This window comes from Alosa pseudoharengus, unplaced genomic scaffold, assembly GCF_046254945.1.
Source record: "Alosa pseudoharengus isolate Yale_2024_CS ecotype anadromous, Long Island Sound unplaced genomic scaffold, YU_APseudo_1.1 YU_APseudo_1.1_scf_7, whole genome shotgun sequence".
NCBI lineage: Eukaryota > Metazoa > Chordata > Actinopteri > Clupeiformes > Clupeidae > Alosa > Alosa pseudoharengus.
This window is the reverse complement of record NW_027468859.1, coordinates 14,782,952-14,808,296: the sequence shown is the minus strand read 5'-3', so window position 1 is coordinate 14,808,296 and position 25,345 is coordinate 14,782,952. Positions and strand designations below refer to the sequence as shown.

The 25,345-nt window shown below is 40.8% G+C and overlaps 1 protein-coding gene and 1 long non-coding RNA gene across 4 annotated transcripts in view; both read left to right on the top strand.

The window, feature by feature from the left end:
• atad2b (ATPase family AAA domain containing 2B) overlaps positions 1-25,345 on the top strand; it is a 136,675-nt gene that overhangs the window by 40,270 nt on the left and 71,060 nt on the right. For all 3 annotated transcript variants that reach the window (XM_076271652.1, XM_076271651.1, XM_076271650.1), the window contains exon 22: positions 110-269. In XM_076271652.1, coding sequence (XP_076127767.1) covers positions 110-269 — 160 coding nt within the window. The remainder of the gene's footprint in view (positions 1-109; positions 270-25,345) is intronic.
• On the top strand, positions 5,564-9,904 carry LOC143109533 (uncharacterized). The gene is made up of 4 exons (XR_012983890.1): positions 5,564-5,654; positions 8,098-8,260; positions 8,439-8,572; positions 9,841-9,904. It is a non-coding gene; the product is annotated as an uncharacterized LOC143109533 (long non-coding RNA).

The window sequence follows — 25,345 nt, the reverse complement described above, 5'->3', positions numbered from 1 at the left end:
ACACAAACACACGCACACACATTTCCACACTAACACATTTGCACACAAACACATTCACAGTCACACACGAACACACACACACTCACCAATGTCGACTCTCTCCTCTCAGGTGGCAGACTATCTGGAGGTCATACGGCAGCCCATGGATCTGTCCACCATCATGACCAAGATTGACACACACAAGTTTCTCGTTGCCAAGGACTTCCTGTCCGACGTTGACCTCATATGCAGCAATGCGTTAGAGTACAATCCCGACAAGGACCCAGGAGGTAAGCACACACTTGCGCACCTGCAGACACACACACACACACACACACACACACACACACACACACACACACACACACACACACACACACACACACACACACACACACACACACACACACACACACACACAGACTTACACACTCACACTCACTTACTCAACCTTGAGTAAAATCCCAACAAGAGCCCCGTGGGGGTAAGACTACACATACACGCGCACACTTAAACACGCGCACACACTCATGCTGTGTTAGAATACAATCCTGACAGGGACCCAGGAGATAAGCCCATACCCTCACAGCCTCTTTAGAAGTCAAAGGACTTGCTTATCAGTCCTCAAAGGATAAGGAGTGTGGGGCGGTATGTACATAACCTACAGCATGCAGTATGTGATGTTTATTTCATATTTATGTAGAAACACATTGCTCTCCCCTGTGATATGGCTGGTATGGTGTAGGAGCCCTGGAGTAGTTGTCAAGTGCCAGTCTCTCTCAGTTTTCTGCCATCTGGAATAAATCATAGATGCTTCCCTCAAAGGCGTCACAGAGCTCCAACAGTCAGAGGTTTATAGGGTGACAATGATTTCTGAGCGCACACAGATTTTTCATTTATTTATTGTGGTTGTAGCTCGACAAAGCTAGTGGGGACTGCTGCTACTGATAATGTGTCTCTGTTAGATCTCGGCACATTGAGAAGTTAAAAGGATGTGACAAATGCTGGAGATCTGTACTGCTATCTTAGAGTTCCTTTTTTAATCGATGTAAGAGGCGTCATGCTTTTAAAGTAGATGCTGGATCACGGAGTGATGTTTCACATGTTGTGATTCGACTTTTGTTGCCATGAGAGATTGGCACCCCATTAGAATTCTTCTTTCTCCACCAGACGCTGTATAAAGCTCTAACCCACTCGTATGGCATCATTCATATTGATTAACTGCTACTCCAAAGTGATTGCAGAAACATTGACTTCTGGGAGTGTGGTGATTCCCATTTTCCCCAAAACACTTCTTGGACACCACAAAGACTGAACCGCTCACACTCATTAGCGCACACACATTAGCCTCCCACAATGCATTTGGGAAGCCCACAGGGCTCCAGACAGCCATACTGTAGTGTCCCATAGGCCCCATCTTGGCTCCAGTGGGCGCCATCTTGGCTCCAGTAGGCTCCATCTTGACTCCTAGGCGCCAAATTGCTTCCACTGGGGCTCCATTTAAGCTCTCAGGCAGGGCTGCGTATAGTATGTGTGGTTCCAGTAAGACTCAGTGGCTCCCTGTCTCACATACGGGAGGGAGACATCACGTCATCTTCATGCCGGTATCGACGGCAGCGAGAGCAGGGTAAAAGGGGCTTAATTGTGCGTTTAAGGTGTTATTGAACGGCTTTGAGAACCAGCTGATTTCCTGTTACAATGCGTGAATGAACTCCGTAATGTGCGTGATGGCAATGAGGTTTGTTTTTGAGCAGCCAAGCGCCTGAAAAAGCGTCACGCCTTCATGGAGAGCCTTATTAACTCACCAACGATTCAATTTCAGCTCCTCATCTGTGGGTGAATTAGACCATCACCTCAGGACATTTGCTGCAGTTATATATGTTTGGTTGTTTGTTTGTTTTTTCGATTTGTTTATTTATTTATTTATTTATGGAAAAGTGAAATCCTGTTTGCCAGGGAGAGGATTGGATTTTTAAAATACTGCTGTTGCTGACTTAGTAAGTAAATCCATCCTCATCACCATCGCAATACTCACGAACACACACACACACACACACACACGCACACACACACACACGCACACACGCACACACACACACACGCACACACACACACACACACACACGCACACACAGTGATCACTCTTTGACCTAAATCAAGAGCTCAACTCCTCACCCTCTTTTCTGTCTCTTTTTGACTCGGAGATTAACAAATACTAAGACCGCATGAAGCTAATTAGGATTGCTTACATAATTTATTCATTTAGCTTTTCCACCAACACACGCATATACACACACACACACACACACTCACAACCACACACAAAGACACACGCACACATGAATATGCACAAACATATACGTACACACACACACATACATGCATACACCCCCCCCACACACACACACACACACACACACACAAACGCACAAACATGCAAATGTTCACACACAAATGTACACACGCACATCCTGTTGGTCCGTGCTCCCTTGAGTGTGTTGACATGTTGGCAAGGTTGCCATGCGTGTGATGGAGCAGATTTCAATTATTCACATTTCCCTGGCAACTGTAAAGGCACACTAACACTCGGCGGACAATTAGCAATTAAACACACACGCACACATGCACGCACGCGCGCACACGCTCTCTCAGAATCAGTGGGCCCTTGCAGACACTTGCAGTATTGCATACATCTATCTAAAAGCCACCTCTGTCATATGCTACAATGTTGCCATGTTCTGAACGTCTGCATTTTACAGCTCGGGTGCAACAGTTCATTTAAACTTCACAACAAGTTTGGCGAATTAATATACAAGTGTTATACGGCCAAGTAATGGATCTACTTCATAGGTGTGCAAATAACATACGGCTAATGGTCGTTCTAAATTACGTAGGACAATGGGAAATTCAACCAAGCAGTGGAATAAGAATGTATAATTTATGTTGTGTGTAAATACTGTAAGTTATGTGAAGGAGTGGCAAGAGCCCAAGATTAATTTCCCACGAGGAAATATACCTTACTAGCCTAGAAATCTAGACACACCCTAGCGGCGGCAAATGAATTTGCTCAGCCTGTACGTCTAGTATCGAACCATAGGAATTTCTATTGGCTTAACACCGTGGATGTTCTCCAATCACAGCACTCTATTTCGTTAGAGAGTCTTAAGGCGGGCTTAACAGGATAACGATATCCTGCGACGGTAAACAACAAGGAAGGTGGCTATGGCGAACGAAGAGCGGTTGTTTGAATCGGCGTTGGCATCAACTTTGGAGGAGCTGGACTTGTGCTTTTCTTTGAAAGTAGAGCAACACAATGCACTTAAGTCATTCCTTTCGAAGAAGGATGTATTTGCCGTTTTGCCGACCGGATACGGATATGGTCGTAGCGCTGGCCTATTGCATGCCTAGGCAGTTAGAAAGACAATTCTCTGCCCGCCCCTTGGATTAAGCAGGTGAATGATTCGATTCCAGACTATACATTTCAATGATATAGGATGGCCCGCCAGGCTAATACCTTACCTTACCTCAATGTCGGAGATTGATGCGCATCTCCCCCGATATTTGACTAGTGCCGCAGAACGCAAGCATTTACCCAGTGTGTTAATCACTGCTCAACTTCAATAGCAGCCTGTCTGATAACCAGGTTGGCATGATGGGACATGCAAAAGCAATGACTGGGTGATCAGATAAGGTGATACAAAGTTGCCAAACAAATTCGATTATCTGCACAGACATCTTTTTAGGAGTCGTTTTTTCCAGCCAACATTACACTTATTTTAAGGAACTGTAGAGCTAGGCACACGCACTATCTGGCGCACCATTTTGTGTTCATAGTCAGCCGGATAAAAGAAGATAAAAGAAAAAATGCACATAAAAGAAAGTGAAGGGTTGCATGTGTGTGTGCGTGTGTGAGTGAGCGATTTCTCCAAAAAAAACAATCTCCGTCATGTTTTCAGAATTTTTGCATCGAGCTGGTACCGAAGTATCAATTCTCATGACATCCCATCGTCCCTGAATCACGCTCATGACCTGCCGCCTCCTCTACCTCTCTAGCTCCAGGAACATCATATCCTCACACAGGTGTGTGTGTGTGTGTGTGTGTGTGTGTGTGTGTGTGTGTGTGTGTGTGTGTGTGTGTGTGTGTGTGTGTGTGTGTGTGTGTGTGTGTGTGTGCGTGTGCTTGTCTTTATCACAAAATGGGGACTTCGACCTGACAAAGTAGTCACGGGGTGGGGACCGCTGGAATGGTGGGGACTTACACTTGGTCCCCATTATGTTTTTCCTTTAGATGAGCCTAGAACAACATTGCCAACTGCCTAGATACAAAATTTTAGGTTGGCCTATATGTCATGAAATTTTGAAAATGTGTGTTTTGTGTGTGTTTTGGGGTGCTCAGTACCGCCAACCCATGACCAGACACTGTAACTGCATATCTCTCTCACACACACACACATATGGACATCTACCAATCAGATCCGAGAAATCAGAATATGCAAATGAGTAGATCGCATCATCGAAAGACCGCCAGAAAACCAAAAGCAGAAGAAGAAGCATCCACCATTTTGGGAACAGCGATATTTTTTCTACAGATCTTTACTATTTTATGGAACATCATCCAACTTCACAGATAAAAAGTAAGTTTAATTAAATTGCGAGAGTAAATGTTAATTGTAGATTGTCAAATAACAATGCATGCCTAACTGCTGTAAGTGTTAATGTTCAGGGTCAAGGGGAGCACATGTAGCAGCAAGTAGCCTAGCTTATAGCTAAATTGCATGTTAAGATGGTTGCCCTATCATTGAGAGTAGCATGGTGAATTCTTTAATTATGCACTTGTATAATATGGGTAAAATGAGTTATGAATGCTGGAATAAAGTTCTTGATAGTATTCTATGTGCATGTAGATATCACACTTCTCATACCTAGTTTTGACATTACAAAAAAGGTAAGTTAAGTATAACTTTGCATTCAGAAAATGTAATGTTATCAGACTTCATTTGACTAATCGTCATTTTCTCAAACTTCAGAGGAAGGACAACCATGCCAGCAGCAACAAAAGGTAAATACCTATTACTACAGCATATTGTATCAGTTTATACACATTAAGTCGAAATGTTTGAACAAAGAAAAAACAAATGAGGGCGAGGGAAGTCAAAAGGCTACATAATGCATGGTGGGCTAGCTTCAGTAGATGTCAGGTCTTTTTTTATCTGTAGGCAGTTTCAAAGCAGTTGGTAAACGCTAGTTGTGGTTGTTAAATTTGACTACGTAAATATTGTGTTTGTTTTTATGCCTTACTCCTAAGACATACTTTCACAAAACCTGGTGTTATATTGGTTAAACTAACACCACGTTTGTAGTTGCTAGCACATTATGCTAGGCAGCTCATATGCAAAGATGGCTAAGTAAATTGTAAAAGTGAGCCAGCATAATGTGCTAGCAATTACGAATTTGGTGCACATTGAGTTAGCAACAGTTCATTTCCCTTGAAGGAATAACTTCTGCTGTCCAAATGTGGTAAACTGACACGATACAAATCGTTTAATATAAATGTCTTCATTTACAGATTAACATGCTACATCGAAGACAAAATCCCATGCGCGAAGCATGTGACCATGCACGTAATTGCAGAGACACTGAAATGCTGGAAGCTAAGTTCATTAGCCCTAAAAAAGGTATGTAATATTTTAAACCGGAAACAGCAGGAAAACAGAAATGTTTGCTAACAGCTCAGAACTCTGTAAAAGATGTTCAGTTGTGTCTTGAGATCTACTTATTCCTCCACAAGGCGCTATTTTAAAAACTAGCTTCAGGCAGGCAGTGTCATATTCAAGTTCACAGACTACAGCAATTTGTTTGTTCAAGTAATTCTGCGCTGGTTTTGAGTTGTGTAGGTTGCAGTATAAAGTGAGAGTGTTATCATGTACAAGTGTTGAGAGTTCGCCGACATGCTGCAAACATTTAACATATGTCCCCGCTCGATAGTGGTAAGAATATGCTTAATTTATGTGTCAGCCTGTGTGCTGTTTGTTTACACTGAGCAAAGGTCACAGTCATTTGCGTGTGAACAGTAAGACTCAACCGTGGATAAATTCGGCGTTAACAAATGGTCTCCTTCACATGCGGTGAAGGCATAGCACAGACAAGCTCACAAGACGCTGTGAACTTTTGTCGAACACTTTGGTCGTTCGCATGTTTGTTTGATGTGTAAAGGCGACGTGATGTCGGGTATTACATTCACATCAAGCCAGAGGTAATCATGCATGCCTGTGTATGCGCGTGACTACATGTTTATTTACTGGTTTGACTAAGATTTGCAGTCAGGACGCTTTCTTGCTTGTTAATGTAGGCTACACCTGTTGAGAGTTCGCCTACATGCTGCAAAAACATGTCCCCGCTATTGGTAAGAAATATGCTTAATGTTTCAGTCTTGTGCGCTGTTTTTGGATACTGAGCAAAAGTCACAGTAATTTACGTGTTAACAGCAAGTAATTCAAACTGAACCGTGGATAAATTCGGCTTTAACAAAGTCGTTGTCTCGTTCACATGCGTTGAAGGCATACGTTGTACGTCAATGTTGCAATACATTTCAAGGAGCTGCATGAATAACGGAAGGCGTGAATGAAGTGGCCACTGTATGTAGCACAGACGAGCTCTCAAGAAGACGCTGTAAACTTTTTGTCGAACACTTTGGTCGTCGGCAGGTTTGTTTCATAGATGTGTAAATGCTGGCGACGTGATGTATATAATCACTTGTAGACATCACACCAGTCATGCCTGTGTAGCAGCTACAGTAGGCTATGCTCGTGGCTACGTTTATTTAGTGGAAATTTGAGTAAGATTTGCAGTCAGGACACGATTTCTTGCTTGTTCATGCTCAAGATTAGAAAATAATGCGTATAATCGTGTGCTTTGAAGTGTTACCTTTAAACATGGAGTGAAGATGGCTTGATTCAAAGATTATGTTTCAAGAGATTGTGGACTTTAGCTTAGGCCATCGATAACAGTATTAATATACTGCAAAACTGCTGCTTATCTAATACAATCTAACCAAGTGTTATTAATCTTATATCAAGATCAGAAACTATATGCCTTGGTATTGTTTTCAGTATAATGAGTTATACAGAGTATCTAGACCCCTCTAGTTTCTGATCTTGAGGGTTCCCTCTCAGTAACAACGTGAACAACGCACATCACACACTCACCAACCAATCCTGAACAGTTCGGACAGTGTATGACATCTAGGTGTAGATGTGAAATGTACAAAGTGTATGACATCTAGGTGTAGATGTGAAAAAGTTAACTTTCAGTTCAAAAGCAGCGGTAGCATAGGCTAGTGTTGTTCAACAATGAGCTAGGTTAATAGATGGAAGCAACACAAATAGCAAGGGATCTTCAAATTAAAGTTACAACGATATCTGTGCCTTAGGCAGAAGGGATACTGTCTATGTACACATCTGACTGTTTGAAAATGACAGCGCAAATGCGCACTTCTCACTCTCCACACATGCATTTCTCGTGGTAAATGTTTGTCTATGCTTCCCCTCCAGATTGAATTTTACATTACATTTACGAGATCTTAGCATTGAGGCAGATATAGAATGATCAAGCCAAATAACAGGCCATGATGAATGCTCTGCAAATAGGCTAAAATAAATCAACTGATGTACCCTATTTAGATGTGTTGAATTTTTTTGTATGCACACTTTTCCCTATGAGAAACTTTACTAGTAGGCTACTGGCAATAATTCAAAACTACTTTCACCTCTGCTTTTACATGCAAATTTAAAATAGAAACCACTTGTGAATAACCAAGATTTTTTTCATGCGGGTATAATTTACAGGGATTGGACTGGTATGATTTATCATAGCCTACTTTATCATACTGGCATGATTTAAAACATAGGGTGAAAGTGAGAATTCATGAAGCACTTTTGAGAAAATGTCAAAATATTGAGATATATATTCTATATTGTCAAATAGACTAAAAATATTGCAATATTATTTTTAGCCATATCGCCCAGCCCTAACTGGTTCCTGATTTAAGGCCTAAGTTTATATGCTCATGTATGCTGATGAAGTTTTTTGTACATTTCTGACCCACATTCTGTTTTTCAGGCCGTGGTGTCTTTACCTTAGCACCATTCCAGCAGGGTGATTTCGTGGTTGAATACAGAGGAGTAATCATTGATGCAGTAGAAGCTCAGCATAGGAGGAAAATCTACCATAAAGCTTGCTGTGTCTTTTTGTTTGACTTTAAATGGAAAGGCAAATGGTGGTGGTAAGTTTTAGGCTAATAGGTAAAGTGCTACTGCCAGTTCCAGAGGTCTTACTAAATGTACTAACTGGATTAAAAAAAACTGTAAAACTCTTAGGGCGTTAGAAAATGAGCCTATTTCTCAAAAAATTGGAGTGTTCCTTCAAAAAATTGCTCTTGTTGATTTTAATGCATTTTCCAGCATTGACGCAGCATTGGAAGACAACAGTCTTGGGAGATTGGTGAATGATGACCATAAGACTCCTAATTGCCGCATGAAGTTAATTGAGGTTGATGGTAAACCACATCTCTGTTTGTTGGCCATGGAGAAATGAGGTGAGATCTAGCAGCGTTAGCAATTTCTGTTTAAAATAATAACTTTATTAGATTTAAATTAGAATAATAGCTTTCTTCGATTTCTGTGTACTGCTTTTCAGTTTACAAACACCTGTACTTTGCTTGCATGGTTTTATTAATCACTGTCCCAACCTGTGAGTGATCGATCCCTTTCTTAGTTAGCGTGCTTCCATCCAACTTGCTAATGCACATTTTATCTATTCGAATGGAAACAACGTGAAATGCACATCAAAATTTTGAATGCGCATCAATATTTGATTTGCTAGAGGGGGGGTGGATCCACTCTCGATGCTCATAAGGTATAATGCGAATAAAGTTGATGGAAACAGTTTATTCGCATTGCGTTATGTAACCTTCAGAGAATCTCAGCCATCTCTGGCGCTTCCCCAACATTAGGCAACTTAATGTGCTCTCTTGCTTGTTCCTGTAGAATAAAACAAATTGAATTCACACATCGGTGCACAGTTGTTTTGCTGACGCCAAAGTTTTCAATAACAACTCTGTATTCGGCACACGTCGCAAGTTTATGCAACATGCCATTCCTGTAGAAAACCTGTAGCCCAATTAAATGCCTGCAGGTATGACTGCTTTAACAATAGAATGATAGGGTAAAATATCATTCCTGAATACTGAATATCATAATATATTAGCCTAAAATTAATGTGCAGTAAGCAGAATGTAGGCATGGCTGCATGTGACATTTCTACAGATCAGAATGATATATGCCTAACAACTGTTTTGAGTTAAGGCTATAGTTAAGCTTATTGAACACAGACATTTACATCGATAGTCTGGTGTTATAATTTATTTGCCTCGGGTGTACTGTGGAGTGGGTAAGACTGTTTTTAGTGGCAGGCTAACACATACTGATCACTTGCGCTAGCCTAGCACCTGCGAACTCTGCAACTAGAACTATTCTACCTCAGCTTGCTATGCATTGTCATTATTGAAGTTGAGTATGTTTGTGTGTAGGGTTTGTAGGTTTTTTAAGATTTCTTTCACTTAGTCCCCACAACTAATGCTTTATCCTTTCTTAACTTGCTTCTAATTATCATATTGAAGTCAGGTTTGTGTGTAGGGCCTTCATGGTTTCTTGCACCCGGTCCCTATAACTCATGTTAAATAAAATAATGAAAGATGGCAATCTAAGTGCAAGGTGAAAGTGTTTAGAAGGTTGTTATGACTGACGGTCTATTTATAAGGTACACGTTAACACTTTGTGCCCATGTCTTTCTCTTCTTATCAAGGGTGAGGCTGCCACTTGCAGCTTGGAAAATGTGCCTTCTACCAGTGACCTCCCAACATCTGCCACTCAGGTAACATAATCAGTCTTTGCCTGTTGTGGAAATAGTATTGTGAAGCAGAATTTGACGGTCATTAGGTAGGCTAGGGCCACAGTAATAGCGCTGGTGCTTACACCTCATGTGAAACTAGTTTGTCCAGCTATCGTTCTGCTCACTTTAACATAACTCCTGGAGCTGTATGTAAACTATTGCTAACTAGCTAGTTAGCCACTAATTTGAATTACATCATACTAGGAGAGAGAAAATGCCAGGCAGAAAGTAACCATTCTTGTCATCTCATGAGAGAGGCTGCTTGTATGTCTGTTAGCACTACTTTGCTAGCCTAAGTAACATTAGCAATGGGTACAGTTTATAGCATACATGCACTGTTTTAAAAAAAGATACAAATCTAAGTGCAAGGTGAAGGTGTTTAGAAGGTTGTTATGACTGACGGTCTATTCATAGGGTACATGTTAACACTTTGTGCACATGTATTTCTCTTCTTATCAAGGGTGAGGATGCCACTTGCAGCCTGGAAAATGTGCCTTCTAGCAGTGACCTCCCAACATGTGCCACTCAGGTAACATAATCATGATGTGTCTGTTAGCACTACGTAGCCAGCCTAAGTAACGTAACCTTTGGGTACAGTTTATAGCATACAATTTCTTCCCCTTTGTCTTACAATATATGTAGTCTTTGCTTTCACTTGATTCCAACAACTGATATATCCTATTGAAGCTGAGAGTAGGCCAGGGCTTTTTGAATTCTATCAATTGGTCCCCACAACTGATGTTTTATCCTACCTCACTTTGATTCTAACTGTTTTATTGAAGTGAAGTGTGTGTAGGACCGCTTGAGATGCCTTTAGTTGGTCCCCACAACTTTGTGTGTGTAGGACTTTTTCAATTGGTCCCCACAACTCATGTTTTATCCTACCTCAATTTGATTCTATCTGTTTTATTGAAGTGAAGTGTGTGTAGGACCGCTTGAGATGGCTTTAGTTGGTCCCCACAACTTTGTGTGTGTAGGACTGTTTCATTTGGTCCCCACAACTGATGTTTTATCTTACCTCACTTTGATTTTAACTGTTTTATTGAAGTGAAGTGTGTGTAGGACCGCTTGAGATGCCTTTAGTTGGTCCCCACAACTTTGTGTGTGTAGGACTTTTTCAATTGGTCCCCACAACTCATGTTTTATCCTACCTGAATTTGATTCTATCTGTTTTATTGAAGTGAAGTGTGTGTAGGACCGCTTGAGATGCCTTTAGTTGGTCCCCACAACTTTGTGTGTGTAGGACTTTTTCAATTGGTCCCCACAAGTGATGTTTTTACAGTCCCTCAATTTTAAGTGTTTGGCAGTAGCTGAGTGTATTCCGTGCCTTTTCAAAGGGGTCGGTCAGGATTCTAGACATAGAACCTCATTTTCAAGTTAGCAAGTGTGATATTTATCAGTGGAGACTGTTTTCAGCACGTTTTATCCAGTCCTTCTAGTTGCAGAGTTGCAAGTCAACAGTATGTGTTAGCCTGCCAGTAAAAACAGTCTTACCCACTCCACAGTGCACCCGAGGCATATCAATTATAACACCAGACTATCGATGTAAATGTCTGTGTTGATAGAATACTGTTAGAAATAAAATTACCCTTGCATTGCATTGCAATAGTTATACTTTGTTCCCTGAAGTTGGTAGTAGGCATATAAGCAACGGCAGCGGCAGCGGCGGACTGATATTACCTAGGCTACTACTAGGTGTCCCGATTGGAGTGCGCTTCTCTGTTTACTTTTCGGCGCAGTACTACTAACCAGAGCAAGTAAAATTCTGCCGCTGCTTAGAAACTAGTCCCTCAAAATGTAATGCGATCATTTAAAATGCAAGGATAGAATAATGTTAGAAATAAAACTATCAACACAGACATTTACATCGAAAGTCTGGCGTTATAATTTATTTGCCTCGGGTGTACTGTGGAGTGGGTAAGACTGTTTTTAGTGGCAGGCTAACACATACGGATGACTTGCGCTAGCCTAGCACCTGCGAACTCTGCAACTAGAAGGACTGGATGAAATATGTTTAAAACGGTCTCCACTGATAAATATCACACTTGCTAACTTGGAAATGAAGGTCCTATGTCCAAAATCCTGAACCACACCTTTAAATTCCTTTGTATGGTCTTCACAACTGATCATTTATTCTACCTCAGCTTGCTATGCATTGTCATTATTGAAGTTGAGTATGTTTGTGCGTAGGGTTTGTAGGTTTTTTAAGATTTCTTTCACTTAGTCCCCACAACTAATGCTTTATCCTTTCTTAACTTGCTTCTAATTATCATATTGAAGTCAGGTTTGTGTGTAGGGCCTTCATGGTTTCTTGCACCCGGTCCCTATAACTCATGTTAAATAAAATAATGAAAGATGGCAATCTAAGTGCAAGGTGTTTAGAAGGTTGTTATGACTGACGGTCTATTTATAAGGTACACGTTAACACTTTGTGCCCATGTCTTTCTCTTCTTATCAAGGGTGAGGATGCCACTTGCAGCCTGGAAAATGTGTCTTCTACCAGTGACCTCCCAACATCTGCCAGTCAGGTAACATAATCAGTCTTTGCCTGTTGTGGAAATAGTATTGTGAAGCAGAATTTGACGGTCATTAGGTAGGCTAGGGCCACAGTAATAGCGCTGGTGCTTACACCTCATGTGAAACTAGTTTGTCCAGCTATCGTTCTGCTCACTGTAACATAACTCCTGGAGCTGTATGTAAACTATTGCTAACTAGCTAGTTAGCCACTAATTTGAATTACATGCAACTTTTACTGCATCATACTAGGAGAGAGAAAATGCCAGGCAGAAAGTAACCATTCTTGTCATCTCATGAGAGAGGCTGCTTGTATGTCTGTTAGCACTACTTTGCTAGCCTAAGTAACATTAGCAATGGGTACAGTTTATAGCATACATGCACTGTTTTAAAAAAAGATACAAATCTAAGTGCAAGGTGAAGGTGTTTAGAAGGTTGTTATGACTGACGGTCTATTCATAGGGTACATGTTAACACTTTGTGCACATGTATTTCTCTTCTTATCAAGGGTGAGGATGCCACTTGCAGCCTGGAAAATGTGCCTTCTAGCAGTGACCTCCCAACATGTGCCACTCAGGTAACATAATCATGATTAGTCTGTTAGCACTACGTAGCCAGCCTAAGTAACGTAACCTTTGGGTACAGTTTATAGCATACAATTTCTTCCCCTTTGTCTTACAATATATGTAGTCTTTTCTTTCACTTGATTCCAACAACTGATATATCCTATTGAAGCTGAGAGTAGGCCAGGGCTTTTTGAATTCTATCAATTGGTCCCCACAACTGATGTTTTATCCTACCTCACTTTGATTCTAACTGTTTTATTGAAGTGAAGTGTGTGTAGGACCGCTTGAGATGCCTTTAGTTGGTCCCCACAACTTTGTGTGTGTAGGACTTTTTCAATTGGTCCCCACAACTCATGTTTTATCCTACCTCAATTTGATTCTATCTGTTTTATTGAAGTGAAGTGTGTGTAGGACCGCTTGAGATGGCTTTAGTTGGTCCCCACAACTTTGTGTGTGTAGGACTTTTTCATTTGGTCCCCACAACTGATGTTTTATCCTACCTCACTTTGATTTTAACTGTTTTATTGAAGTGAAGTGTGTGTAGGACCGCTTGAGATGCCTTTAGTTGGTCCCCACAACTTTGTGTGTGTAGGACTTTTTCAATTGGTCCCCACAACTCATGTTTTATCCTACCTCACTTTGATTCTAACTGTTTTATTGAAGTGAAGTGTGTGTAGGACCGCTTGAGATGCCTTTAGTTGGTCCCCACAACTTTGTGTGTGTAGTACTTTTTCAATTGGTCCCCACAGGTGATGTTTTTACAGTCCCTCAATTTTAAGTGTTTGGCAGTAGCTGAGTGTATTCCGTGCCTTTTCAAAGGGGTGGGTCAGGATTCTAGACATAGAACCTCATTTTCAAGTTAGCAAGTGTGATATTTATCAGTGGAGACTGTTTTCAGCACGTTTTATCCAGTCCTTCTAGTTGCAGAGTTGCAAGTCAACAGTATGTGTTAGCCTGCCAGTAAAAACAGTCTTACCCACTCCACAGTGCACCCGAGGCATATCAATTATAACACCAGACTATCGATGTAAATGTCTGTGTTGATAGAATACTGTTAGAAATAAAATTACCCTTGCATTGCATTGCAATAGTTATACTTTGTTCCCTGAAGTTGGTAGTAGGCATATAAGCAACGGCAGCGGCAGCGGCGGACTGATATTACCTAGGCTACTACTAGGTGTCCCGATTGGAGTGCGCTTCTCTGTTTACTTTTCGGCGCAGTACTACTAACCAGAGCAAGTAAAATTCTGCCGCTGCTTAGAAACTAGTCCCTCAAAATGTAATGCGATCATTTAAAATGCAAGGATAGAATAATGTTAGAAATAAAACTATCAACACAGACATTTACATCGAAAGTCTGGCGTTATAATTAATTTGCCTCGGGTGTACTGTGGAGTGGGTAAGACTGTTTTTAGTGGCAGGCTAACACATACGGATGACTTGCGCTAGCCTAGCACCTGCGAACTCTGCAACTAGAAGGACTGGATGAAATATGTTTAAAACGGTCTCCACTGATAAATATCACACTTGCTAACTTGGAAATGAAGGTCCTATGTCCAAAATCCTGAACCACACCTTTAAATTCCTTTGTATGGTCTTCACAACTGATCATTTATTCTACCTCAGCTTGCTATGCATTGTCATTATTGAAGTTGAGTATGTTTGTGTGTAGGGTTTGTAGGTTTTTTGAGATTTCTTTCACTTAGTCCCCACAACTAATGCTTTATCCTTTCTTAACTTGCTTCTAATTATCATATTGAAGTCAGGTTTGTGTGTAGGGCCTTCATGGTTTCTTGCACCCGGTCCCTATAACTCATGTTAAATAAAATAATGAAAGATGGCAATCTAAGTGCAAGGTGTTTAGAAGGTTGTTATGACTGACGGTCTATTTATAAGGTACACGTTAACACTTTGTGCCCATGTCTTTCTCTTCTTATCAAGGGTGAGGATGCCACTTGCAGCCTGGAAAATGTGTCTTCTACCAGTGACCTCCCAACATCTGCCAGTCAGGTAACATAATCAGTCTTTGCCTGTTGTGGAAATAGTATTGTGAAGCAGAATTTGACGGTCATTAGGTAGGCTAGGGCCACAGTAATAGCGCTGGTGCTTACACCTCATGTGAAACTAGTTTGTCCAGCTATCGTTCTGCTCACTGTAACATAACTCCTGGAGCTGTATGTAAACTATTGCTAACTAGCTAGTTAGCCACTAATTTGAATTACATGCAACTTTTACTGCATCATACTAGGAGAGAGAAAATGCCAGGCAGAAAGTAACCATTCTTGTCATCTCATGAGAGAGGCTGCTTGTATGTCTGTTAGCACTACTTTGCTAGCCTAAGTAACATTAGCAATGGGTACAGTTTATAGCATACATGCACTGTTTTAAAAAAAGATACAAATCTAAGTGCAAGGTGAAGGTGTTTAGAAGGTTGTTATGACTGACGGTCTATTCATAGGGTACATGTTAACACTTTGTGCACATGTATTTCTCTTCTTATCAAGGGTGAGGATGCCACTTGCAGCCTGGAAAATGTGCCTTCTAGCAGTGACCTCCCAACATGTGCCACTCAGGTAACATAATCATGATGTGTCTGTTAGCACTACGTAGCCAGCCTAAGTAACGTAACCTTTGGGTACAGTTTATAGCATACAATTTCTTCCCCTTTGTCTTACAATATATGTAGTCTTTTCTTTCACTTGATTCCAACAACTGATATATCCTATTGAAGCTGAGAGTAGGCCAGGGCTTTTTGAATTCTATCAATTGGTCCCCACAACTGATGTTTTATCCTACCTCACTTTGATTCTAACTGTTTTATTGAAGTGAAGTGTGTGTAGGACCGCTTGAGATGCCTTTAGTTGGTCCCCACAACTTTGTGTGTGTAGGACTTTTTCAATTGGTCCCCACAACTCATGTTTTATCCTACCTCAATTTGATTCTATCTGTTTTATTGAAGTGAAGTGTGTGTAGGACCGCTTGAGATGGCTTTAGTTGGTCCCCACAACTTTGTGTGTGTAGGACTGTTTCATTTGGTCCCCACAACTGATGTTTTATCTTACCTCACTTTGATTTTAACTGTTTTATTGAAGTGAAGTGTGTGTAGGACCGCTTGAGATGCCTTTAGTTGGTCCCCACAACTTTGTGTGTGTAGGACTTTTTCAATTGGTCCCCACAACTCATGTTTTATCCTACCTGAATTTGATTCTATCTGTTTTATTGAAGTGAAGTGTGTGTAGGACCGCTTGAGATGCCTTTAGTTGGTCCCCACAACTTTGTGTGTGTAGTACTTTTTCAATTGGTCCCCACAGGTGATGTTTTTACAGTCCCTCAATTTTAAGTGTTTGGCAGTAGCTGAGTGTATTCCGTGCCTTTTCAAAGGGGTGGGTCAGGATTCTAGACATAGAACCTCATTTTCAAGTTAGCAAGTGTGATATTTATCAGTGGAGACTGTTTTCAGCACGTTTTATCCAGTCCTTCTAGTTGCAGAGTTGCAAGTCAACAGTATGTGTTAGCCTGCCAGTAAAAACAGTCTTACCCACTCCACAGTGCACCCGAGGCATATCAATTATAACACCAGACTATCGATGTAAATGTCTGTGTTGATAGAATACTGTTAGAAATAAAATTACCCTTGCATTGCATTGCAATAGTTATACTTTGTTCCCTGAAGTTGGTAGTAGGCATATAAGCAACGGCAGCGGCAGCGGCGGACTGATATTACCTAGGCTACTACTAGGTGTCCCGATTGGAGTGCGCTTCTCTGTTTACTTTTCGGCGCAGTACTACTAACCAGAGCAAGTAAAATTCTGCCGCTGCTTAGAAACTAGTCCCTCAAAATGTAATGCGATCATTTAAAATGCAAGGATAGAATAATGTTAGAAATAAAACTATCAACACAGACATTTACATCGAAAGTCTGGCGTTATAATTAATTTGCCTCGGGTGTACTGTGGAGTGGGTAAGACTGTTTTTAGTGGCAGGCTAACACATACGGATGACTTGCGCTAGCCTAGCACCTGCGAACTCTGCAACTAGAAGGACTGGATGAAATATGTTTAAAACGGTCTCCACTGATAAATATCACACTTGCTAACTTGGAAATGAAGGTCCTATGTCCAAAATCCTGAACCACACCTTTAAATTCCTTTGTATGGTCTTCACAACTGATCATTTATTCTACCTCAGCTTGCTATGCATTGTCATTATTGAAGTTGAGTATGTTTGTGTGTAGGGTTTGTAGGTTTTTTAAGATTTCTTTCACTTAGTCCCCACAACTAATGCTTTATCCTTTCTTAACTTGCTTCTAATTATCATATTGAAGTCAGGTTTGTGTGTAGGGCCTTCATGGTTTCTTGCACCCGGTGCCTATAACTCATGTTAAATAAAATAATGAAAGATGGCATTTTAAGTGCAAGGTGAAAGTGTTTAGAAGGTTGTTATGACTGACGGTCTATTTATAAGGTACACGTTAACACTTTGTGCCCATGTCTTTCTCTTCTTATCAAGGGTGAGGCTGCCACTTGCAGCTTGGAAAATGTGCCTTCTACCAGTGACCTCCCAACATCTGCCACTCAGGTAACATAATCAGTCTTTGCCTGTTGTGGAAATAGTATTGTGAAGCAGAATTTGACGGTCATTAGGTAGGCTAGGGCCACAGTAATAGCGCTGGTGCTTACACCTCATGTGAAACTAGTTTGTCCAGCTATCGTTCTGCTCACTGTAACATAACTCCTGGAGCTGTATGTAAACTATTGCTAACTAGCTAGTTAGCCACTAATTTGAATTACATGCAACTTTTACTGCATCGTACTAGGAGAGAGAAAATGCCAGGCAGAAAGTAACCATTCTTGTCATCTCATAAGAGAGGCTGCTTGTATGTCTGTTAGCACTACTTTGCTAGCCTAAGTAACATTAGCAATGGGTACAGTTTATAGCATACATGCACTGTTTTAAAAAAAGATACAAATCTAAGTGCAAGGTGAAGGTGTTTAGAAGGTTGTTATGACTGACGGTCTATTCATAGGGTACATGTTAACACTTTGTGCACATGTATTTCTCTTCTTATCAAGGGTGAGGATGCCACTTGCAGCCTGGAAAATGTGCCTTCTAGCAGTGACCTCCCAACATGTGCCACTCAGGTAACATAATCATGATGTGTCTGTTAGCACTACGTAGCCAGCCTAAGTAACGTAACCTTTGGGTACAGTTTATAGCATACAATTTCTTCCCCTTTGTCTTACAATATATGTAGTCTTTGCTTTCACTTGATTCCAACAACTGATATATCCTATTGAAGCTGAGAGTAGGCCAGGGCTTTTTGAATTCTATCAATTGGTCCCCACAACTGATGTTTTATCCTACCTCACTTTGATTCTAACTGTTTTATTGAAGTGAAGTGTGTGTAGGACCGCTTGAGATGCCTTTAGTTGGTCCCCACAACTTTGTGTGTGTAGGACTTTTTCAATTGGTCCCCACAACTCATGTTTTATCCTACCTCAATTTGATTCTATCTGTTTTATTGAAGTGAAGTGTGTGTAGGACCGCTTGAGATGGCTTTAGTTGGTCCCCACAACTTTGTGTGTGTAGGACTGTTTCATTTGGTCCCCACAACTGATGTTTTATCTTACCTCACTTTGATTTTAACTGTTTTATTGAAGTGAAGTGTGTGTAGGACCGCTTGAGATGCCTTTAGTTGGTCCCCACAACTTTGTGTGTGTAGGACTTTTTCAATTGGTCCCCACAACTCATGTTTTATCCTACCTGAATTTGATTCTATCTGTTTTATTGAAGTGAAGTGTGTGTAGGACCGCTTGAGATGCCTTTAGTTGGTCCCCACAACTTTGTGTGTGTAGGACTTTTTCAATTGGTCCCCACAAGTGATGTTTTTACAGTCCCTCAATTTTAAGTTTTTGGCAGTAGCTGAGTGTATTCCGTGCCTTTTCAAAGGGGTCGGTCAGGATTCTAGACATAGAACCTCATTTTCAAGTTAGCAAGTGTGATATTTATCAGTGGAGACTGTTTTCAGCACGTTTTATCCAGTCCTTCTAGTTGCAGAGTTGCAAGTCAACAGTATGTGTTAGCCTGCCAGTAAAAACAGTCTTACCCACTCCACAGTGCACCCGAGGCATATCAATTATAACACCAGACTATCGATGTAAATGTCTGTGTTGATAGAATACTGTTAGAAATAAAATTACCCTTGCATTGCATTGCAATAGTTATACTTTGTTCCCTGAAGTTGGTAGTAGGCATATAAGCAACGGCAGCGGCAGCGGCGGACTGATATTACCTAGGCTACTACTAGGTGTCCCGATTGGAGTGCGCTTCTCTGTTTACTTTTCGGCGCAGTACTACTAACCAGAGCAAGTAAAATTCTGCCGCTGCTTAGAAACTAGTCCCTCAAAATGTAATGCGATCATTTAAAATGCAAGGATAGAATAATGTTAGAAATAAAACTATCAACACAGACATTTACATCGAAAGTCTGGCGTTATAATTTATTTGCCTCGGGTGTACTGTGGAGTGGGTAAGACTGTTTTTAGTGGCAGGCTAACACATACGGATGACTTGCGCTAGCCTAGCACCTGCGAACTCTGCAACTAGAAGGACTGGATGAAATATGTTTAAAACGGTCTCCACTGATAAATATCACACTTGCTAACTTGGAAATGAAGGTCCTATGTCCAAAATCCTAAACCACACCTTTAAATTCCTTTGTATGGTCTTCACAACTGATCATTTATTCTACCTCAGCTTGCTATGCATTGTCATTATTGAAGTTGAGTATGTTTGTGCGTAGGGTTTGTAGGTTTTTTAAGATTTCTTTCACTTAGTCCCCACAACTAATGCTTTATCCTTTCTTAACTTGCTTCTAATTATCATATTGAAGTCAGGTTTGTGTGTAGGGCCTTCATGGTTTCTTGCACCCGGTCCCTATAACTCATGTTAAATAAAATAATGAAAGATGGCAATCTAAGTGCAAGGTGTTTAGAAGGTTGTTATGACTGACGGTCTATTTATAAGGTACACGTTAACACTTTGTGCCCATGTCTTTCTCTTCTTATCAAGGGTGAGGATGCCACTTGCAGCCTGGAAAATGTGTCTTCTACCAGTGACCTCCCAACATCTGCCAGTCAGGTAACATAATCAGTCTTTGCCTGTTGTGGAAATAGTATTGTGAAGCAGAATTTGACGGTCATTAGGTAGGCTAGGGCCACAGTAATAGCGCTGGTGCTTACACCTCATGTGAAACTAGTTTGTCCAGCTATCGTTCTGCTCACTGTAACATAACTCCTGGAGCTGTATGTAAACTATTGCTAACTAGCTAGTTAGCCACTAATTTGAATTACATGCAACTTTTACTGCATCATACTAGGAGAGAGAAAATGCCAGGCAGAAAGTAACCATTCTTGTCATCTCATGAGAGAGGCTGCTTGTATGTCTGTTAGCACTACTTTGCTAGCCTAAGTAACATTAGCAATGGGTACAGTTTATAGCATACATGCACTGTTTTAAAAAAAGATACAAATCTAAGTGCAAGGTGAAGGTGTTTAGAAGGTTGTTATGACTGACGGTCTATTCATAGGGTACATGTTAACACTTTGTGCACATGTATTTCTCTTCTTATCAAGGGTGAGGATGCCACTTGCAGCCTGGAAAATGTGCCTTCTAGCAGTGACCTCCCAACATGTGCCACTCAGGTAACATAATCATGATTAGTCTGTTAGCACTACGTAGCCAGCCTAAGTAACGTAACCTTTGGGTACAGTTTATAGCATACAATTTCTTCCCCTTTGTCTTACAATATATGTAGTCTTTTCTTTCACTTGATTCCAACAACTGATATATCCTATTGAAGCTGAGAGTAGGCCAGGGCTTTTTGAATTCTATCAATTGGTCCCCACAACTGATGTTTTATCCTACCTCACTTTGATTCTAACTGTTTTATTGAAGTGAAGTGTGTGTAGGACCGCTTGAGATGCCTTTAGTTGGTCCCCACAACTTTGTGTGTGTAGGACTTTTTCAATTGGTCCCCACAACTCATGTTTTATCCTACCTCAATTTGATTCTATCTGTTTTATTGAAGTGAAGTGTGCGTAGGACCGCTTGAGATGGCTTTAGTTGGTCCCCACAACTTTGTGTGTGTAGGACTTTTTCATTTGGTCCCCACAACTGATGTTTTATCCTACCTCACTTTGATTTTAACTGTTTTATTGAAGTGAAGTGTGTGTAGGACCGCTTGAGATGCCTTTAGTTGGTCCCCACAACTTTGTGTGTGTAGGACTTTTTCAATTGGTCCCCACAACTCATGTTTTATCCTACCTCACTTTGATTCTAACTGTTTTATTGAAGTGAAGTGTGTGTAGGACCGCTTGAGATGCCTTTAGTTGGTCCCCACAACTTTGTGTGTGTAGTACTTTTTCAATTGGTCCCCACAGGTGATGTTTTTACAGTCCCTCAATTTTAAGTGTTTGGCAGTAGCTGAGTGTATTCCGTGCCTTTTCAAAGGGGTGGGTCAGGATTCTAGACATAGAACCTCATTTTCAAGTTAGCAAGTGTGATATTTATCAGTGGAGACTGTTTTCAGCACGTTTTATCCAGTCCTTCTAGTTGCAGAGTTGCAAGTCAACAGTATGTGTTAGCCTGCCAGTAAAAACAGTCTTACCCACTCCACAGTGCACCCGAGGCATATCAATTATAACACCAGACTATCGATGTAAATGTCTGTGTTGATAGAATACTGTTAGAAATAAAATTACCCTTGCATTGCATTGCAATAGTTATACTTTGTTCCCTGAAGTTGGTAGTAGGCATATAAGCAACGGCAGCGGCAGCGGCGGACTGATATTACCTAGGCTACTACTAGGTGTCCCGATTGGAGTGCGCTTCTCTGTTTACTTTTCGGCGCAGTACTACTAACCAGAGCAAGTAAAATTCTGCCGCTGCTTAGAAACTAGTCCCTCAAAATGTAATGCGATCATTTAAAATGCAAGGATAGAATAATGTTAGAAATAAAACTATCAACACAGACATTTACATCGAAAGTCTGGCGTTATAATTAATTTGCCTCGGGTGTACTGTGGAGTGGGTAAGACTGTTTTTAGTGGCAGGCTAACACATACGGATGACTTGCGCTAGCCTAGCACCTGCGAACTCTGCAACTAGAAGGACTGGATGAAATATGTTTAAAACGGTCTCCACTGATAAATATCACACTTGCTAACTTGGAAATGAAGGTCCTATGTCCAAAATCCTGAACCACACCTTTAAATTCCTTTGTATGGTCTTCACAACTGATCATTTATTCTACCTCAGCTTGCTATGCATTGTCATTATTGAAGTTGAGTATGTTTGTGTGTAGGGTTTGTAGGTTTTTTAAGATTTCTTTCACTTAGTCCCCACAACTAATGCTTTATCCTTTCTTAACTTGCTTCTAATTATCATATTGAAGTCAGGTTTGTGTGTAGGGCCTTCATGGTTTCTTGCACCCGGTGCCTATAACTCATGTTAAATAAAATAATGAAAGATGGCATTTTAAGTGCAAGGTGAAAGTGTTTAGAAGGTTGTTATGACTGACGGTCTATTTATAAGGTACACGTTAACACTTTGTGCCCATGTCTTTCTCTTCTTATCAAGGGTGAGGCTGCCACTTGCAGCTTGGAAAATGTGCCTTCTACCAGTGACCTCCCAACATCTGCCACTCAGGTAACATAATCAGTCTTTGCCTGTTGTGGAAATAGTATTGTGAAGCAGAATTTGACGGTCATTAGGTAGGCTAGGGCCACAGTAATAGCGCTGGTGCTTACACCTCATGTGAAACTAGTTTGTCCAGCTATCGTTCTGCTCACTGTAACATAACTCCTGGAGCTGTATGTAAACTATTGCTAACTAGCTAGTTAGCCACTAATTTGAATTACATGCAACTTTTACTGCATCGTACTAGGAGAGAGAAAATGCCAGGCAGAAAGTAACCATTCTTGTCATCTCATAAGAGAGGCTGCTTGTATGTCTGTTAGCACTACTTTGCTAGCCTAAGTAACATTAGCAATGGGTACAGTTTATAGCATACATGCACTGTTTTAAAAAAAGATACAAATCTAAGTGCAAGGTGAAGGTGTTTAGAAGGTTGTTATGACTGACGGTCTATTCATAGGGTACATGTTAACACTTTGTGCACATGTATTTCTCTTCTTATCAAGGGTGAGGATGCCACTTGCAGCCTGGAAAATGTGCCTTCTAGCAGTGACCTCCCAACATGTGCCACTCAGGTAACATAATCATGATGTGTCTGTTAGCACTACGTAGCCAGCCTAAGTAACGTAACCTTTGGGTACAGTTTATAGCATACAATTTCTTCCCCTTTTGTCTTACAATATATGTAGTCTTTGCTTTCACTTGATTCCAACAACTGATATATCCTATTGAAGCTGAGAGTAGGCCAGGGCTTTTTGAATTCTATCAATTGGTCCCCACAACTGATGTTTTATCCTACCTCAATTTGATTTCTATCCGTTTTATTGAAGTGAAGTGTGTGTAGGACCGCTTGAGATGCCTTTAGTTGGTCCCCACAACTTTGTGTGTGTAGGACTTTTTCATTTGGTCCCCACAACTGATGTTTTATCCTACCTCACTTTGATTTTAACTGTTTTATTGAAGTGAAGTGTGTGTAGGACCGCTTGAGATGCCTTTAGTTGGTCCCCACAAATTTGTGTGTGTAGGACTTTTTCAATTGGTCCCCACAACTCATGTTTTATCCTACCTGAATTTGATTCTATCTGTTTTATTGAAGTGAAGTGTGTGTAGGACCGCTTGAGATGCCTTTAGTTGGTCCCCACAACTTTGTGTGTGTAGTACTTTTTCAATTGGTCCCCACAAGTGATGTTTTTACAGTCCCTCAATTTTAAGTGTTTGGCAGTAGCTGAGTGTATTCCGTGCCTTTTCAAAGGGGTGGGTCAGGATTCTAGACATAGAACCTCATTTTCAAGTTAGCAAGTGTGATATTTATCAGTGGAGACTGTTTTCAGCACGTTTTATCCAGTCCTTCTAGTTGCAGAGTTGCAAGTCAACAGTATGTGTTAGCCTGCCACTAAAAACAGTCTTACCCACTCCACAGTGCACCCGAGGCATATAAATTATAACACCAGACTATCGATGTAAATGTCTGTGTTGATAGAATACTGTTAGAAATAAAATTACCCTTGCATTGCATTGCAATAATTATACATTGTTCCCTGAAGTTGGTAGTAGGCATATAAGCAACGGCAGCGGCGGACTGATATTACCTAGGCTACTACTAGGTGTCCCGATTGGAGTGCGCTTCTCTGTTTACTTTTCGGCGCAGTACTACTAACCAGAGCAAGTAAAATTCTGCCGCTGCTTAAAAACTAGTCCCTCAAAATGTAATGCGATCATTTAAAATGCAAGGATAGAATAATGTTAGAAATAAAACTATCAACACAGACATTTACATCGATAATCTGGCGTTATAATTTATTTGCCTCGGGTGTACTGTGGAGTGGGTAAGACTGTTTTTAGTGGCAGGCTAACACATACGGATGACTTGCGCTAGCCTAGCACCTGCGAACTCTGCAACTAGAAGGACTGGATGAAATATGTTTAAAACGGTCTCCACTGATAAATATCACACTTGCTAACTTGGAAATGAAGGTCCTATGTCCAAAATCCTGAACCACACCTTTAAATTCCTTTGTATGGTCTTCACAACTGACCATTTATTCTACCTCAGCTTGCTATGCATTGTCATTATTGAAGTTGAGTATGTTTGTGTGTAGGGTTTGTAGGTTTTTTAAGATTTCTTTCACTTAGTCCCCACAACTAATGCTTTATCCTTTCTTAACTTGCTTCTAATTATCATATTGAAGTCAGGTTTGTGTGTAGGGCCTTCATGGTTTCTTGCACCCGGTGCCTATAACTCATGTTAAATAAAATAATGAAAGATGGCAATTTAAGTGCAAGGTGAAAGTGTTTAGAAGGTTGTTATGACTGACGGTCTATTTATAAGGTACACGTTAACACTTTGTGCCCATGTCTTTCTCTTCTTATCAAGGGTGAGGCTGCCACTTGCAGCTTGGAAAATGTGCCTTCTACCAGTGACCTCCCAACATCTGCCACTCAGGTAACATAATCAGTCTTTGCCTGTTGTGGAAATAGTATTGTGAAGCAGAATTTGACGGTCATTAGGTAGGCTAGGGCCACAGTAATAGCGCTGGTGCTTACACCTCATGTCAAACTAGTTTGTCCAGCTATCGTTCTGCTCACTGTAACATAACTCCTGGAGCTGTATGTAAACTATTGCTAACTAGCTAGTTAGCCAC